Source organism: Quercus robur, chromosome 8 (assembly GCF_932294415.1).
Source record: "Quercus robur chromosome 8, dhQueRobu3.1, whole genome shotgun sequence".
Lineage (NCBI taxonomy): Eukaryota > Viridiplantae > Streptophyta > Magnoliopsida > Fagales > Fagaceae > Quercus > Quercus robur.
Genome location: NC_065541.1, coordinates 61747784 through 61765510, shown reverse-complemented (window position 1 = coordinate 61765510; position 17727 = coordinate 61747784). Strand labels below are relative to the sequence as shown.

General features: G+C 34.0%; 1 protein-coding gene across 1 annotated transcript; it reads left to right on the top strand.

The window, feature by feature from the left end:
• The first annotated feature begins 10777 nt into the window (after positions 1 to 10777).
• On the top strand, positions 10778 to 12902 carry LOC126697495 (uncharacterized). Its single transcript, XM_050394507.1, has 2 exons — positions 10778 to 10961; positions 11810 to 12902. The coding sequence occupies exon 2, from the start codon at positions 11827 to 11829 to the stop codon at positions 12712 to 12714; it is 888 nt and encodes a 295-aa protein (XP_050250464.1). The 5' UTR covers positions 10778 to 10961; positions 11810 to 11826; the 3' UTR covers positions 12715 to 12902.
• The last annotated feature ends 4825 nt before the right edge of the window (positions 12903 to 17727 follow it).

Here is a 17727-nt window from a genome sequence, read left to right as displayed (position 1 = left end):
TTTCACCTAATACCACACTATGCTTTACTCATCTAGCTAATTGAATTTAATTCTCTCTGTTTGTTAGCAATCTCCAAACTCTTCCAAAAGCCTCTTTCGACAGTCAATTGGAAACATTCGTGTTCATCAATTTACACAAGAGTATGCAATTTAATAAAGCAAGAAAGCATTAAGACCAATGATTTTAATACTACATAGGTTCATACAAGTCTTTCGATCTCTATATTTACCTATGTTGAAATATTCAAGATCTATCCTATAATTCCCTCTTTCGACAGCAAATCACAAGATTACAATCATCTAATTAATGGCCAGTTAATTAGAAGCAATAAGCTTAGAATAAATCAGACAAACGTGAAGAGAAATTGTTCAAATTAACATAGAAAAGCAAGCATAGTTCGGAACTAGATTACATCGTTTTCCTAGAATAAAGAAAATTTAGTTCATGCTAAAAATTAAATTCAACATAAACGAATTCACCATAATTTTTCTGAGAAGATTTGAAGGAAAAAATGAACGCAAAAGAATCTTTTTTAGTGTCTTTTCTGCTTCAGCCCTCTTTATTTGTTCAGCCCTCTTTCTTCTTTTCTGTTTCAGCACCACTTTCTTGTTTCTCTGTTCAGCGCCACTTTTTTCTTTTTCTTTTCAGTTTTAGCGCTCTCTTCTGCTTCAGCGTACCTTACTTTTTGTTCAGCCCTTCTTTTCTTGTTAAGCGCCCCTTTTTCTCCTTTCTTAGCGCCTCCTTTTTTTGTTCTTCTTTTAGCCCTACATTTTTAAAGTCCAGCCCAAAACTTGTTGCAGCCTAATACAGCCCAAAAAGCCCAAAACATTTTGCCTCAGCCCAAAACATTTTTCAGTTCAGCTCAAAACCTCTTTTTTCAGTTCAGAACGTTTTTGCTTCAGCCCAAAAACCTTTTTCAGTTCAGCCCACACCACCATTTCAACAACTTTTTTTTTTTTATTTTAGTGCTATTTAAATTTATAGGGAAAAAGAGTAGAAAATAAAAACTGTGGAAATTTCAGTAACATTAGTGCTATTTAAATAGGATGCAAGTTTCATATCAGTTAAATTCTTAGATTTTAAACTGTATAATTAGATACGCAATTGACCAAATACAACACAACACAGATGGGACACTCTAATACAAATAAATTACTTAACTATAAACATATATTCACTATAAAGAATCTCTGCAAAAATCTCAATTTCTTTGTTTTTTTTGGTTTACAGTGTGCACATCAATAATTTTTTTTCTTCCATATTGTAAGAATCTATGTACTTTTTTTTTTTTTTTTTTTTTTTTTTTTTTGTTTACAGCGTACACATAAATAATTTTTTTCTTCCATATAGTAAGAATCTATGTACTTTCTTTGTTTTTGTTTTTGTTTTTTGTTTTTTTTTACAGTGTGCACATTAGAATCCACGTACTTTCTTTGCTTTTTTTTTTTGTTTACAGCGTGCACATCAATCATTTTTTTCTTCTGTATTGTAAATCTATGTACTTTTTTTGCTTTTTTTCTTTACAGCGTGCACATCAATAATTTTTTTTCTTTCGTATTGCAAGAATCTACGTACTTTCTTTGCTTTTTTTTTTTTTTTTTTGTGTTTACAACGTGTACATCAATCATTTTTTTGTTCCGTATTGTAAGAATCTATGTACGTTATTTACTTTTTTTGGTTTACAGTGTGCACATCAATAATTTTTTTCTTCCCTATTGTAAGAATCTATATACTTTCTTTCTTTTTTTTTTTTTTCTTTTTTTTTCTTTTTTTTTTTTAATTTTGTTTACAGCATGCACATCAATCATTTTTTTCTTCTATAAGAATCTATGTACTTTTTTAGTTTTAGTTTTAGTTTTTTTTTTTTTTATTGTTTTGTTTACAGCGTGCACATTAATCATTTTTTTCTTCCATTTTGTATTGTAAGAATCTATGTACTTTTTTTTAGAATAAGAATCAATGTACTCATTGTACTTGAATTTATCATTATTTATTTCATAGGGCACTTTTACAATACGAAATGAAAGAACATGACATACACACAAACCAAACTGCTTCAGTCAAGGGTACTTTGTGAGGAGATGCAATCCTTCAGTGAGGGAGGAGAAATAAAAAGACAAAAAAGAATCTCTGAGATAGATTTAGGCATGATATGAATAGGTAGTTTTATTGGGAAGGATCAATGAATATATTCTAAGCAGAGAATAAGAATCAGATGAGGAGTTGAGGTGATTGGTTGATTGACACACTTACAATACGAAAGGAAGGAACATGACATACACACAAAACAGGTCAAAAAAAAAAAACTACTGAAGAATAAGAATAGTTGTACTATATATATATATATATATATATTTTTTTTTTTTAATTCAGACAGCTCTCTCTCTCTCCTCCAATTTCCTATTTTGACAATGCCATTACCACAAATCAATTGCCATTTTTTTTTTTGAGAAATGATATGTGCACACCATTTTTACAACAAATCCTAAATGATAGGTTGTTATTAGTTGTTATTGTTGGATTAAAAAAGTAATCTCAGCGTTAAATTCAAATTTGAACTAATAATAACTGTGAGGTCAGAGAGTTTATGACCCCGGCCCATTTTATATTAAGGCCTAAGGCCTGAGCCGAGGAGAGATATTGCCGAGGACACATCATGGAAGTCCAGAACGGCCTAAGGATATGGTCGAGGATGACTTTGTGCTCGGCATCCCATAGTGTCCCTAAAAGGAAGGGCGAGCACAGTGCAGGAGCAGCCCAAGTAAAAGGCTGCCAGTACTGCAATAAAGCATTCTGCACCTGCCAGGACCATGCTCTTCAGCTTTTACAATCACCCCCAATCACTCTAGGTATGGGCTGACAGGACAAGTCTTAAATTCTAGAAAATTGAGCTTACACGTGGACGCTAGAGAGAGGGTAAATGCCAGTATAAAAAGTAAAGAGAGGCAATACAGGGGAAGGGGGACAACCCGTCTCCCAAACCATGGAGTCCCAGAAAAAGGAGGATAATAAGAGCACAAAGCTCCATACACTCCTCGGACGAGGTTCAGCGACCGGGGTCACCCAAACCGCTGTCTGGTGACCAAAGCCTAGCCTTTCAAACCCACGCTTTACAAATTATATTGTTTGGGCCTTTTACGTACGAACCCAACATTACCTTGGGGTCGTTATGAATTGAGTCCTTACAATTGGCGTCGTCTGAGGGAAAGACTTGTGTGTTGGTCCAGGCGGCAGAACGAGAAAGTCCTTCCATCACTTCCAGCAGCCCGTTGTTGTGTCTTAACATAAAGTTCCACTAGGGGTTGCGCTTCGAAACGTTAGTAATGCGGACGGTTCTAGGGGCTTTCAACTTCGGATTAATGTCCCACACCTGGACCGAGGGGCTAATCCCCCAAGGGGCTAACCCCCCCATACTTAAAAAGCTAAGTTTTGGACAGAACCAAGGTATTGTATGGTCCTCAGACTCATACTTATGGGGAAACCAACTACTTAAAAAGCTAAGTTTTGGACAGAACCAAGGTATTGTATAGTCCTCGGACTCAAACCTATGGGGAAACCAACTACTTAAAAAGCTAAGTTTTGGTCAGAACCAAGGTATTGCATGGTCCTCGGACTCAAACCTATGGGGAAACCAACTACTTAAAAAAGCTAAGTTTTGGATAGAATCAAGGTATTGCATGGTCCTCGGGCTCAAACCTATGGGGAAACCAACTACTTAACCTATGAGGAAACCAACTACTTAAAAAAGCTAAGTTTTGGATAGAATCAAGGTATTGCATGGTCCTCGGACTCAAACCTATGGGGAAACCAACTACTTAAAAAGCTAAGTTTTAGACAGAACTAAGGTATTGCATGGTTCTCGGACTCAAACCTATGGGGAAACCAACTACTTAAAAAAGCTAAGTTTTGGACATAACCAAGGTATTGTATGGTCCTCGGACTCAAACCTATGGGGAAACCAACTAGTTAAAAAAACTAAGTTTTGGACAGAACCATGGTATTGCATGGTCCTCGGACTCAAACCTATGGGGAAACCGACTACTTAAAAAGCTAAGTTTTGGATAGAACTAAGGTATTGCATGGTCCTCGGACTCAAACCTATGGGGAAACCGACTACTTAAAAAGCTAAGTTTTGGACAGAACCAAGGTATTGCATGGTCCTCGGACTCAAACCTATGGGGAAACCAACTACTTAAAAAGCTAAGATTTGGACAGAATCAAGGTATTGTATGGTCCTCGGGCTAAAACCTATGGGGAAACCAACCACCTAAGGAGAATTCTAGATTGCTCAGACCTACAAGAAGATTATTTACTAAAATTCGGGTTAAGTCCTTGATGGAATGAAGATCCTGACTTCTCCGCAGATCGTTTAAGTTCGGTACAGTCATACCTCAGTCCTCAGACTGGATGCGAAAAAAAGGCTAAGGCTATGAAGGTTATTAGGAAGGTGGCGAAGCACCCTAGTACTTGGTGACTTGCATGGGCAGTTCATTTTAGGTTGCCCATCCTCGGATGATTACCTCCTACACAGTGCCGAGCATTCAGCTGTCATCTTGGTTAGTCTGGGGTATGTAACTTTTTTCAGGTTGGCATTATTGTGCCGAATAGTTTCGATAAGCTCAGAAAGATATCTTTTTCTTAACAAGGGTTTCGGCCCTAAGTATTGTTCATAGCAAAAAAAAAAAAAAGTCATATAATAGCGCATCCATTCACAGCATAACTATTGCAGAAAAGAAAGAATACATAGAGTAAAATAATGTCAACTTTTATTAATATAAAGAAGTAGTACAGTGTACAATGAGGGGCTTAAACAAGCCTATATAGGAAGCTAATTACAAAACAAAAAAAAAAAAAAAAAAAATATATATATATATATATATATATACAAGGAAACGACAAATCTTTCTAAACTCTGCTCCAGTAGTGATTATGTATGAAAGGGTGACCCCTTTTGATGGAAGAGGAGAAGAGGAGGAAGAAGTAAATGTACCAGGATGGACCCGGTGATGGGAAAGAAGAAGAAGGGGAGTCAAAAGGAGGCACCAGTGAAGGAAGAGAGGAAGAAGTAGGGATACTTAATCCCTGTGTCAGCCTTGACTCCTATCACACTGGTGCCATATTATCTATGCTCGAAAAAGAGCGGATGGTATTGATGATGAGCAACCCCAACTCGGTTGCACCAAAAATTTGATGCAATTAGCACCTGCTTCGAATTTTGGTTGAAGGAGGATGAAAAATATCTTGAGTCTCTGCCTACCCTACCCTGACCGAGCCATCTTAAGCTTCAGAGGGACACGGTGCATCTGGAGAGAATGTGGTTTCTTCACCCCCGCTTTTCCCTCAGACATATCACACTTTAAGGTTTGATTGAGCTGATAAGGAAAACTTTGAGCATAGCTGGAGGTTTAAGACTTTAGAAAGATTAAAGGGTCTCTATGTAAAGGAAGTAACCTCTTGCCTTGCTTCTTATATGGAAGGCAAGTTTGGTGGCATTTAATCCATACAGATTTCCAAGAAGAGCTGCAAACGAGACAGTATCCACTCAACTCCCCAACGCCGTCTATAACCGTCGGATTTGAGTGGCCTTGTAAAGGGAATTCATTAAAGACGCGCCTCGTACTCTGAAACGGCAGGAGCGCATCGTGAGTAAATCTAAAAGAATGTCTCGTAACCAGGCGCATTTCCTAGGCAGATGAAGAGAAACCGACATTAATGAAGGGCAAATCTAGACAAACTGTAATAAAAACTTGGCATCATCAAAACCCTCCTCTCCGACTAAGAAGTCGGACAGCAGGATTTTGAGGTGCTATTGTGGGGTTAGAGAGTTTATGACCCTGACCCATTTTATATTAAAGCCCAAGACCTGGGCCGAGGAGAGATATTGCCGAGGATGCACCATGGAAGTCCAGAATGGCCTAAGGATATGGCCGAGGACTACCTTGTGCTCGGCATCCCGTAGTGTCCCTAAAAGGAAGGGCGAGCACAGTGCAGGAGCAACCCAAGTAAAAGGCTGCCAGTACTGCAATAAAGCATTCTGCACCTGCCAGGACTATGCTCTTCAGCTTTTACAACCACCCCCAACCACTCTAGGTATGAGCTGACAGGACAAGTCTTAAATCCTAGAAAATTGAGCTTACACGTGGACGTTAGAGAGAGGGTAAATGCCGGTATAAAAAGTAAAGAGAGGCAGTACAGGGGAAGGGGAACAACCCGTCTCCCAAACCATGGAGTCCCAGAAAAAGCAGGATTATAAGAGCACAAAGCTCCACACACTCCTCGGACGAGGTTCAGCGACTGGAGTCACCCAAACCGCTGTCCGGTGACCAAGGCCTAGTCTTTCAAACCCACACTCTACAAATTATATTGTTTGAGCCTTTTACATACGAACCCAACATTACTTTAGGGTCGTTATGAATTGAGTCCTTACAACAACTAATCACCTGTTATTTGTTGTGAAAATGTTATAAAAATATTGTGGACGTAACACTTTTTTTTTTTTTTTTTTTTTAATTCCTCCCCAAATTTCAGCAACCACAGTTCTTTTTTTTTTTTCCCCTCCTATTTTTGGCAACTTGGTTGCCACAATTCATTTTTTCTCTCTCCTCAATTCCCTACAATTTTGGCAACTTGGTTGTCACAATTGGTAAATCATTCAGGCACTCCCACTAGAGCACTTCACAAGCAAAGCTTGGGCAGTGGAATGAATTTCGATAATACCATTATCGAAATTCATTTTTACTCCCTCTCAGTCACATCAGTCAACTTTCTTCTCTATCATACTTTTTCTTACAATTTTAGCAACGATGTTGCTGAAATTCAGTCTCTCTTCTCATTTTGCTAAATAACTTTGAACAGTGACTATAACAATAATAAACTCCATTTTTTTGCAATATTTAGCCAAAAGACTCCTGAAATGAACTAGAAAAAGAAAAAGAAGAGTAGATAGAGATAGGAGTGGGATACGTGTGTGGTGGAGAAAAAACCAAGAGAAAAAAAAAAAAAACGTATGGATGAAATTAAGAAAGGAAAAATAATATAAAAAATAAGAAATGCTACTAAAATATTTTCACAATAAATCTTAAGTAATAGATTGTTATTAGCTAATATTGGTGAGTGAACGCTGCAAAACTGCAAGTGCACAGTATCGTAGTTTTATAGTAAAGTGATGAGAAGAGTATCGTCCTCAGGGATTGGTAACTTACTTTTGACAAATACCAAAATTATGCAAATATAATAAACAAAAAAAATATGTCTACACAACATAGAAATATTAGAGAAATATGAGTTACCTTTTAAATGTTAAAATTCAAAATATTAAAACTTTTAAAAGGTTAAAAAAAATTTGAAGATTTAATTAAAAGATTCAGGCCTAGCAATTAAATAAACAAAACAACAATTGACAAACTTATAAGAAAAAGCAACAAATCTATAATTTTTATTGAACAAATCAAATAACCCTAACCTTGATGCATTGATCGAAGAAGGAGAGGAGTCCAATACATAAGTGGAATATGTGAATTGTGAAGCATGAGCCGCCCTCAAAAAAATTCTTGAAGAAAAATAAGTTTTAAGAAGAAAATTGTGTTTTGGGGCTTAGGTTTTCTACGCAAGTAATTCTTAAATAGGAGAGAGTAGAGGCGGTGGAAAAGTGTCCTTATTTGGGTAGAAGTCTAATTTGCATTGGAAAAAGAAAACAGTGATGAGGTGGAAAATTTAATTTAATTTAAATATTGTATTTAAATATTGTGCTGACGTGGAAAATTGTGGGAGCTTCAAAAGCTTCGATTTTATATATATTTAATTTAAATATTGTATTTAAATATTGTGCTGACGTCGAAAATTGTGGGAGCTTCAAAAGCTTCGGTTTTATATATATATATAGATTATCACACTAATTAATTATTTGATGTGTATTATATCAACTCATTTGTATTATAGTGATACTAATTTATTGAACCATGTAATAAATTAATTTTTATTTGTACAAATTTAGACTTTAAAGTTAAAAAAAGAATCCACTTAAAATTTTCGTCTAAGGCCCTCAAAATTGTTGAGCCAGCCTGCTTAATTTGCAACAAATCCTTTTCAAATAAGAAAACAAGTCTCCTTTCCGTGTCACTTATCAAAAAAAAAAAAAAAAAAAAAAGTCTCCTTTCCGTGTCAGATGGATTACATTCTCCCTTCTTTTAACACTGTCAAGCAAAAATAGTGAAACGTACAAGAGACGTTTCTCAATCAATCAAGATTCAAACACAATTGCCAGTGAACACACAGCACATGGAAACCACTTTTGACACGAAATAAAAGAAAAAAAGAAGAACGTGAATAGTTGTCTAATCTTTTGGTTGGAATTGGCAGAAAAGCTTCCCCCTTTAATGAAATGAATCCCATGGAATCACGCAAGTGACTACGTTTGCTAATAGGAGTCAACTTCAAGTCAATTTGGTTGATATCTAAGCTTGTGTGTGTGTGTGTTTTTTTTTTCATGTGAATGCATAAAAAAATGCCATGGATCAACCAAAATATTTGTATCAATCTAATAATTTAATAACCATATAACTTGGGTTTGGGAAACAAGAGGAAGAATAGGATTTTGATTGTCCATAGTTATGAAAAAAGAAATGAAAAAAAAGCAAATGACCATTATCATTTTTATTCCAAATTAACCTGATTGCATCTTTCCGAGTGCACTCCTCAAAAAACATTTTTTTTTTTGTTTCCTTTTTTCACATGAGCTTGAATTTAATTTAAGAAAGATAATAATAATTGAGGAAGACTTTGTGACATGGGCTACAATAATAGGTGATTAGGAGTTTTTTTTTTGAAAACTTGAACCTTGATCTTGATCCTGATTTTGATTCCTACGCAGTACTTCAAATAGAAGTTAATGTTGTTGTAAGAGTTTTACAACCATTTAAGGAAATTTTGTTTTGAAAAAGTGATTAATTTTTTTTGACAACTTTTTTAAATTTTCATAAACAATTTCAAAAAATAAATAGTTAATAGATTAATAAACCATTTTAAAATTTTTTTTATGAAAAAATAAAAAAATAATTAACTTTTCAAATTTTTATAAATAATTAAAAAAAAAATGAATGGTTAATGGATGCAGGCCAAACATTGTTGTAATTGTCGAAAATCTTCCTATGTTGTCAGATAGCACCATCAATCCGTGATTTGCATGGCACCTTTCACTTTGATTTTTTCCTATGTGCACATTCTACGGAGCAGTTATCGGTTAGTAAATTGATTGAAAATTTGAAGAAATCTCTTTCATTTGGCTCACCCCTTCAATAAACTTCGTACATAAGGAAACGCGTCGTGGAACGTCGGCTACTTTAAGAACCTTTTTTTTTTCCTTAAAAAAAATATCGATAACTTCTTATGAGAGATATTTTTTGTACTTATCTAATTATCTAGTTATTATGTATACTGATTCTATATATATATATATATATATAAAAGTTGTGTATACTGATATTGAGGCCTATATAGAGCCATAGAGGACATAAGTTCCTGTTACTTGTTTTCTCAACAAAAAATATAAAAAAAGTGTTCCTGTTACAGTCGTTTGGAAGGGGTCAAAACTCAAAGTTTAAGTCCTTGGTGCATACAATTGGTTCGAAGAGGGTCATCTAGACTTTCAATTAGTTCAAGCCTTAAAATTTTTTGTCGTGTGTTTGGGACTAGCTTATAAGTTAGCTTTTTAAATTTTGCAATTTTTTTATGTATAATTTTTTAAAACTTTATTTTTTTGAAGTACACTTTCATTAAATTTTCTTTATCAAAAAATCTAAATAAGTTGTTCCCAAATACGAAAAAAGTTTTGAGCAAATTTTTCCTTAAGCTGGTTGTCCTTAAATTTTTTTTTTTTTTTTTTTTTTAATTTTTTAAAGAAGAGTACATAAATTGGTAATGGTTATTCTTCTAAAAAAAAGAAAAAAAGAAAAAAATAAGAAAAAAGGTCATGGTCAATGGTCATACTAAAAAAAATTGTATCTAATTGTATTTATTCTTAAATTTGTCCATGTGTTAATTATAGTTTAAAAATTAAACTTAATGTTGTTTATATGTCTAACACATTTTCAATTTCATTGGGGCTGTACGGGCATCTAATCTTAGAGTGCAACTAATCCAAATTCATCCTAAGAGAAGTTTTTAGTAAAAATCACTATTTATATTTGAAAAAGTATGTAGGTAAAAGCTAAATATCACTATTTATTTTTCAAACAGTACAAAAATTTGAAAAATATGCTAGAGATGCTCTTAGTGCAGGAGACAAAAAACACTATTTACGCATTGTTCATGCATTGTTCACGGATCCCACGGCACTATTCATAGATTTAAAAATTATTTTGCTACAGTGTTTTCAGTTTTTAGTTTTCAGTTTCAGTAAAAATAAGTTGTATCTAAACAGATCCTTATAAAGTAAGAAGCTTCTAAGAAGCCCCTTTTTTACCTAACCCCTACATACTAAATATCACTATTTATTTTTTAACTGGTACAAAAATTTTTTTCTACTGAAAAATGGGGGCCTTTATGGTGTCGGTGTCGGTTGGCAAAATCAAACAGGCACTCTTTTTTCAACTTATCACTAGAGAGATGCTCTTAGATCCGGCCACTTAAAGACTCGGTTGGCAAAATCAAACAAGTACTCTTTTTTGTACTTATTTTAAGTTTCTATGCAAAAAGCCACGACGTTGGCATAACCGTGTGCGTAACAAATGCCTATATATATATATATATTTAAAGTCCCTAACCAATCCTATATATAAACAACCCCTCTTGTTTCATTTTCATCTTAAATTCATTTCTCAGCTTCTTCGTGCTTTTGATTCAGATATCGCATTTTCGTCTGGTTTGATTTTTGGGATTTTTTCTGGGCTTGAATTTGAGGGTTTCAGTAAAGAGGGCTACCCGAGGAGCACTCAGATTTTGGTTACGCTTTCTTGAATCTGTTGTAAGTATTCTATTCTATTCTTGATCTAATTCGGTGAAGTCTACTCAAGTCAAGTGTGCCTCAACCGCTCTCTCTAATATCTTCTACTTTTGTGCTTTTTTTTTTTTTTTTTTTTGATTAATTTTCCAGTTGCTTTTATCTGAATAAATCATGGCCTTGTTGTGTGTTATTCTTCTTGAATTGCTGGCTTTTTGTTTTTTTAATGTTGGGTTGTGAATTGTGAAAGGTGGGGCAGTTGGGATAGGGATGGTATTTTGAATGTTATTGTAGGGTATTTGTCTTCTGATTTTTAGTTCATGACTAGGCTGATTTGATGATCAAGCATTCAAACTAATACAGTTTTATGGTTTCTCAAAAAAAAAAAAAAAAAAAGAAGCTAATACAGTTTTATTAACAAAATTTGTTAGTAGATTACTTCAAGTGGCCTTAAATTTGTTTGTGACTATATCTAATTAGATACAATAAACCATCCGGGTGCCACTAATCTAGCCATAAGAAAACATGGCTACGAAGCTCAAGGTATGTTTGAAGGAAAAAATATTTTGCCAAACAAATGAGACAGTATCTCTCCTGCTCCAAGAGCTGTGTTGTGGGATCGTAACTAACTAGAAGCTCCTTTATTATCTTTTGCAAATATTTGGTTGCTTTGGAGAGGAATATCATTGCTAGAGCACTTTAATGGTTTCCAGAGCTATACACATGCTTAAAATAGTTTCAGATGCAATAAGCGTAGTTCTAGTCATATAGCAACGCCTTTTGTTCCCTAATGATACATCTGTGCAAACTAGAAATGCAAGATGATATTATAACCTCAACTTTCTAAAACCAAATATTTGTCTTGCTTGTAGGTATCACTTTACTCACAATGCCTGGAGCAGTTATCAAAAAGAAGGCTACAAAGACTCACTCTGGCCACCGAGAGCACAAGACCCCTAAAAGGATACCTCAATCTAGCCACCAAGTGCACGAGACCCCTAAAAGAATACCTCAATCTAGCCGCCAAGGGCACAAGCCCACTAAGCCGAGAACTCACTCTGGCTACCGAGCGCACAAGTTTGAGAAGGAAAATTGTCGAAAGCCATACTGGTGTGATGGATGCAAGGAGTCGGGTTATAGATCAAGATACAAACGTGACAACGTTGAACTCCATAGGGAATGCTTGTTCCCCTCCCCCACAACTTCCCATGACTTTTTTCCGGGATACACCTTCAAATTCCTCAAAAAAACGCCAGGAGAGGAGGAGCGATTTTGTGATGCATGTGGAATGGGTGTAAAAGGCTTTGTTTACCACTGTGAAGCGAAGGGGTGGGATTTGCATCCATTTTGCAGCAACCTCAAGAATGAAAAGGAAATTGATGGTGTGAAATTCCAGCTGTGCAATAAGGTGCCAAAAAAAAGGTGCATATTTTGCAAGAAGAAGGAGCTTCCAAATGGTGTCCGGGGCATCCCAGGTTGGTCTTATGTGTCCAAGACCGAAAATGACAATTGCCATTTTCATGTGAATTGCTCAATGAAATGGGTCATCGATAGCTGGAAGGATATTGAGCAACAAGATAATAACCGTTTGACGCTAAAGAATTTGTCACTAACAAAATTAAAAGCTGATTCGATTAAAAGAGATGGAAAAGTTTCGAAGTATTTGCGAAGAGCGATGTTGGTCTTAAGGGTCTTAAGGTGCACTGCAAGTTTACTTTTTGGGGATCCCACCCAATTACTTTTTTCCCTTCCCGATTTGCTGCCTTCCGGCGGGTAGGGTACTGCCACTAGTGTTCCAGAATGCATATACACCAAGAAGCCAATGCAAAAAAGAATCAAGTTTGTTTGCTTGTTTTTTTCCCTCAATTAAACCGTGTGATATGGAACAACATATTGTCAAATTATTATATAGTTATTAGCCTCTAAGCACGCACTCATACCTATGCTTAGAGGTTGTTCTATTTATTTTTTTCTTTTTTCTAAAGTTTAATAATTTTCATTTATCGTAATTTAGATATGCTTAGAGGCTCTTCTATTTGGTTTCACTTCTCAAATGACACTAATTACTAAATGATCAACTTTGTTGCTTTAAACTTTGTGGGCAAAATATATAATTGCAAAGGTTTGAGTCATCATATACCAGAGACCCCAAACCAAGTCTCTTCAACGAAACTGGATCTAATAAACAATTGAGCCAATAGACTTCTTAAAATTATTGATCAAGGCCGGTAAACAATAGATTAGAAATTATGCAGTAAGTCTCGCAATAGTAGTAAGCGACTTCTTCATAATTTGAATGCTACCTAAAAGAGAGGGAAAAAAAAAAGTAAATAAGGTTTGTTGATTGCTAATCGGTATATAGTTGATATTTGTACAGTGTTAGAATTTAACATACAGATTACAGCCAAAAATTCATCTTTCAAAATCAAAATCAAACCATGAAGAAATATTTAAAGATTCTGTTAAAAAAAGACATGAAGAAATTTTTATAACTTCGACTGAATTTCAAATAAAAAAGAACTCGAAAGAAAAAGGAAGTGGAATGGAAACTACTTGTACAATGGTAATACTAGAAGAGCCCACACAGTTAAGTGTTCTCGGCCAATAGCACACATAGTAAGTGGGGGACTTCATCTTTAATTTTTCTTTAAAAATAAAAAGACTGCAGAATTGGGGAGACAAAAACAAAGAAGGAGAAGTTTTTGTCAGACTCAAATCGGAAGATGTTTCTGAGGGGGAAAGAAAGGCGAGCGGCAAGCAATTGTCTGTATTTGGCAGTTTTGTTAGATTAATTTATTAAATTGATAGGCAATATCTTCGGTGTAAGTTAGAGATGTATTTGTTTCTTAAAAAAAGAAGAAGTTAGAGATGTATTTTCCTAAAAAAAAAAAAGTTATATATATAATTTTATCGGGTTGTTCTTTAATTTTGTCTCTATTAAAACGTTAGATGCAGGGAAATTTTTGAACACAAAAATGAGGGTTTCAAACAGAAAAAACTCCTTAAATAGTAGTATAGATATATTAATTGCAGACTCACGCTATGTGTTAGAATATATAATCATTTAATTTATTATCTAAATTTATTGAAGATAATTTGTTTTCCTTGAAAATTGAACTATTTTTAAAATTATTTTCCATATCTCTATATCTACAAATATATTATTCTATTATTTTGGGTTTTTTCGAAAAGAAACTTGGGTATGTTTAATGGATATTATTCTTTTTCGAAGTTGTTGTGGGTGCAAATGCCCGTGACCAGTGGTTTCCTCGTGGGAAATATTGTTTTGGCCAAGACTAAAATAGGTCCCAACTAAGCAAAACTTGACTTGAGGATGTTTTTGTGTAAAAAACTCCTTTGATTCATCATTTTCTAGAAAATATTGTATGTTTCGTCCTCCTTTGTAATTTCTAAAAGTGCCTTTTATGGCTTTTTATAGTGGTCATATGGAGGTGTGGGGCGGCTCCCAGATGATGTGCAATTCACTCTACCCGAATTTATGTCTAAAAAGCTTTTCTTTCATAGTTTATGGAACCCTAGATATGTGCGCATACTCGGGGTATGCGTGCGCATATGCGCATATGCCTATGCACACTTAGGCTTTCCTGTAGCTTTTTTAATCCAAAAATAAGTTTATTTTTCCAAAAATAACTTCTCAAATCAAGATTTTGCAAGATTGGACCCCAAATCAACCTTGGGCCTCAGAGTGATGTCGTCATTGGGGAATGGGGGCTCGAGTTGTAAGGGGTACAAAATGAGGCGTAGACAGTGGTCTAAATTCTTCAAGCTTTTATTTATTTATTTATTTTATAGTGTTATATATATATATATTTTTTTTTTCTTTTTTTGGGGGGTAAAACTAAACTTTTTAAAGTTTCCCGTTAATTATTCAAATTTCTCAATCTCTTAATGAGATTATCATGATAATTAAACCTCATAAAAATTTTACAATGGATATTATTTAATTAATTGATAAGCACATTAAAATACATAACCATGTAGCTTGTATTTTGATATAAACACAAAATTTTAATTTCAAAATATCTAAGAATTAACTCAAACCAAAACAATAAGAGGGAGAGAGAGTACATGTGATGGGGAACTCAAAAAAATATACAACCAAAATGTATCAACCTAGAGTAGGGATACCAAAAAAAAAAAAAAAAAAAAAAAAAAAAAACATCTAAAGTAGAGTTGCAAGAAAGAATAAATAATAGAGAGAGAGAGAGAGAGAGAGAGAGAGAGAATAATCACATTTTTTAGGAGAGAATGCGAATATATATATATATATATATATATATATATATATATATATCTAAAAGCTAAAATATAACATTTACTATTGCTATGCTTCCATTAAACCACATCAGTAGCCATATCATCCACCTATTTCCAACATTTTCTCTCTCATTTTAAACTACTTTTCTCTTTTTTTATTTCTCAAAATAAAATTAAACTTCTTCCAACATTTCTTCCTCACTTTTACCTTTTTATCTTCCACTACTCTACACCTTAACGTTACAATTCCTCCACATCCATTTATCTTCATTTTATTTTGACTTTTCTTCTCCCATTTTATTACTATAAAATTTTGATATTCTCTCTTCCATTCAATCCATATTTTGTTCATATAAAAAGGTGAATACTCTGTGTGTGTGTGTGTATTTTTATTCCTTTTGGTGGATTTTTAACTCTTTATTACATCTCTATTTTAGGTTGATGAATTTTTGTTTTGAACATTACTTTAGGTTGATGCGATTTTATTGTATTTTAATTTTATATATATATATATATATATATATACATTTTCTTTTAATTGATAGATGTTATCCTATGATATTATATAGTATATAATGATATAATGTTATTCTATTATGTAGGTTGCGCTTGGTTCAATGTAAATCGAATTCCGAGTGTAAAATGAATGTAGGGGAAAGTGAATTCTCGTAAGGAAAATGAAATTCGAGTGTTTGGTTCTGCAATGGAAAATAGTCCAGAAAACAATTTTTGGTGTTTGTTAATATTTTAAAAATGCTATTTTCCTACAAATTTTACACATTTTCTCAGCTCTCAAACAAATTTTATGACAGAAAATTTAAAAATTTACACTTAACACAACCAAAAATCAAAATAAAAACATCTTTTATTCACAAACTCGGTTAAAGGAGGAAGAAAGAGTGAGAGATTGAGGGAAAGAGAGGATCAGAGTGGATGGAGGCGGCAGTGGCTAGATCAGGTGGGTTCGGGGGTGGAGTGGAGTGGGTTGGTGGTCGGTGGCGGCCAGATCGACAATCGATGGTGGTGGCCAAATTGGCCAGTGCATTGGAGAGCCTAGTGGAGTATGGCCTGCGGTTGGTTGTCAAGATCGGAGCTCAACCTGTACTTGTCAGTGCATGGCTGGAGATCAGAGAGGTGGGTCTTGGGTGTTTATGGATCGGTGATGAGGGAGGAGTGGAATCGATCTTTGCTTGATCGGCAGTGAGAGGCACAGCTCAGACAACGGTGGAGTCAATCTCAAGTTTAGGTGACCGGCCTTTCTCTCTCTGACGGTGGGCAGCTCTCTCTCACTTTCTCTCTCCCTCTCTTAGTTCGGTTCTTTTTTTTTGGAAATGGTTTGAAGGTAAAATAGATCTGTAATCTATTTTAGACTTCAGCCAAGCTCATTTTACAGTCAACGGAAATGATTTTCCGTTTGACCAAATTTTTCATGTCCAACCAAACATACGGCAGAGTGTAAATTGTTTTCCCAAATCCATTTTCAACCGAAACAAACGCAACCATTATATGACTTTGATAATTTGTGATTTACGACTTTACCTTTTCTTTTGAATATTCTTTTACTCATCTTCTTTTATATAAATTTACTATTTTCTCACGTTCTCTCCCAAAAAGGTGATTATTCTCTCTCACTCTCTCTCTCTCTCTCTCTCTCTCTCTCAATTATTTATTCTTTCTTGCAACTCTATTTTAAATTGATTAATTTTTGTATCTTTACTTTGGGTTGATACATTTTGGTGGTGTGTTTTTTGAGTTGTCCATCACATGTACTCTCTCTTACTCTTATAGTAATACACTATAACAAAAGTTTGAAGAATATAGACAATTCAAAATAATAATATCAATTAAGCACACCCAAGTTTCTCAAACAAAAAAAAAAAAGAAAAGAAAAAAAAAAAGGAACTTCCAAAATGATAGAATGATATATTTGTAAAGAAAAAGAGATAGAACATACTTTTAGAAATAGTTCAATTTTTAAGGAGAAAAATTATCTTCACTAAATTTTAAGAATAAATTATATGTTATATTATATGCCACATATTGAGAGATGAAAATGTAAAAAGAGGGAGAAAGGTTGAAGAAAGAGTAATAATAATTTGATAAATTAATAATAATAAGAGTTGAAAATAAGAGAGAGATGATATTTTGATTGTTAAATAATGAAGTTTTTAATTCACCTAAAATGAGTAAATGTTAAAAAAATAATTATAGGAAAATTAGGAAAGAAAAAGAATAATTACATGACTGCTAATGTGGTTAAACTAGAGCGCAGTAATAATAAATACTAAAATTAAGTAATAAAAAATGAGAGAAAATAAAATTAATTGGAAAGTATAATCTAATTATCTCTAGGAGAAAATTATGATTAAGATAAGAAAATGTAATATATATATTTTTGTTGAGAAAATGTAAAAAAGAAATATAGTGATGGACCGTAAAAAACAAAAAGGTAAGGTAAGAAAAACGTTTGATGGGATCCATAAAAGGTAGCTGGCAGTTGCTTTTTGATAAA

Bases quoted from the DNA above. Each gene is read 5' to 3' on its own strand.
- LOC126697495 (XM_050394507.1), top strand. From the start codon at position 11,827: ATGCCTGGAGCAGTTATCAAAAAGAAGGCTACAAAGACTCACTCTGGC.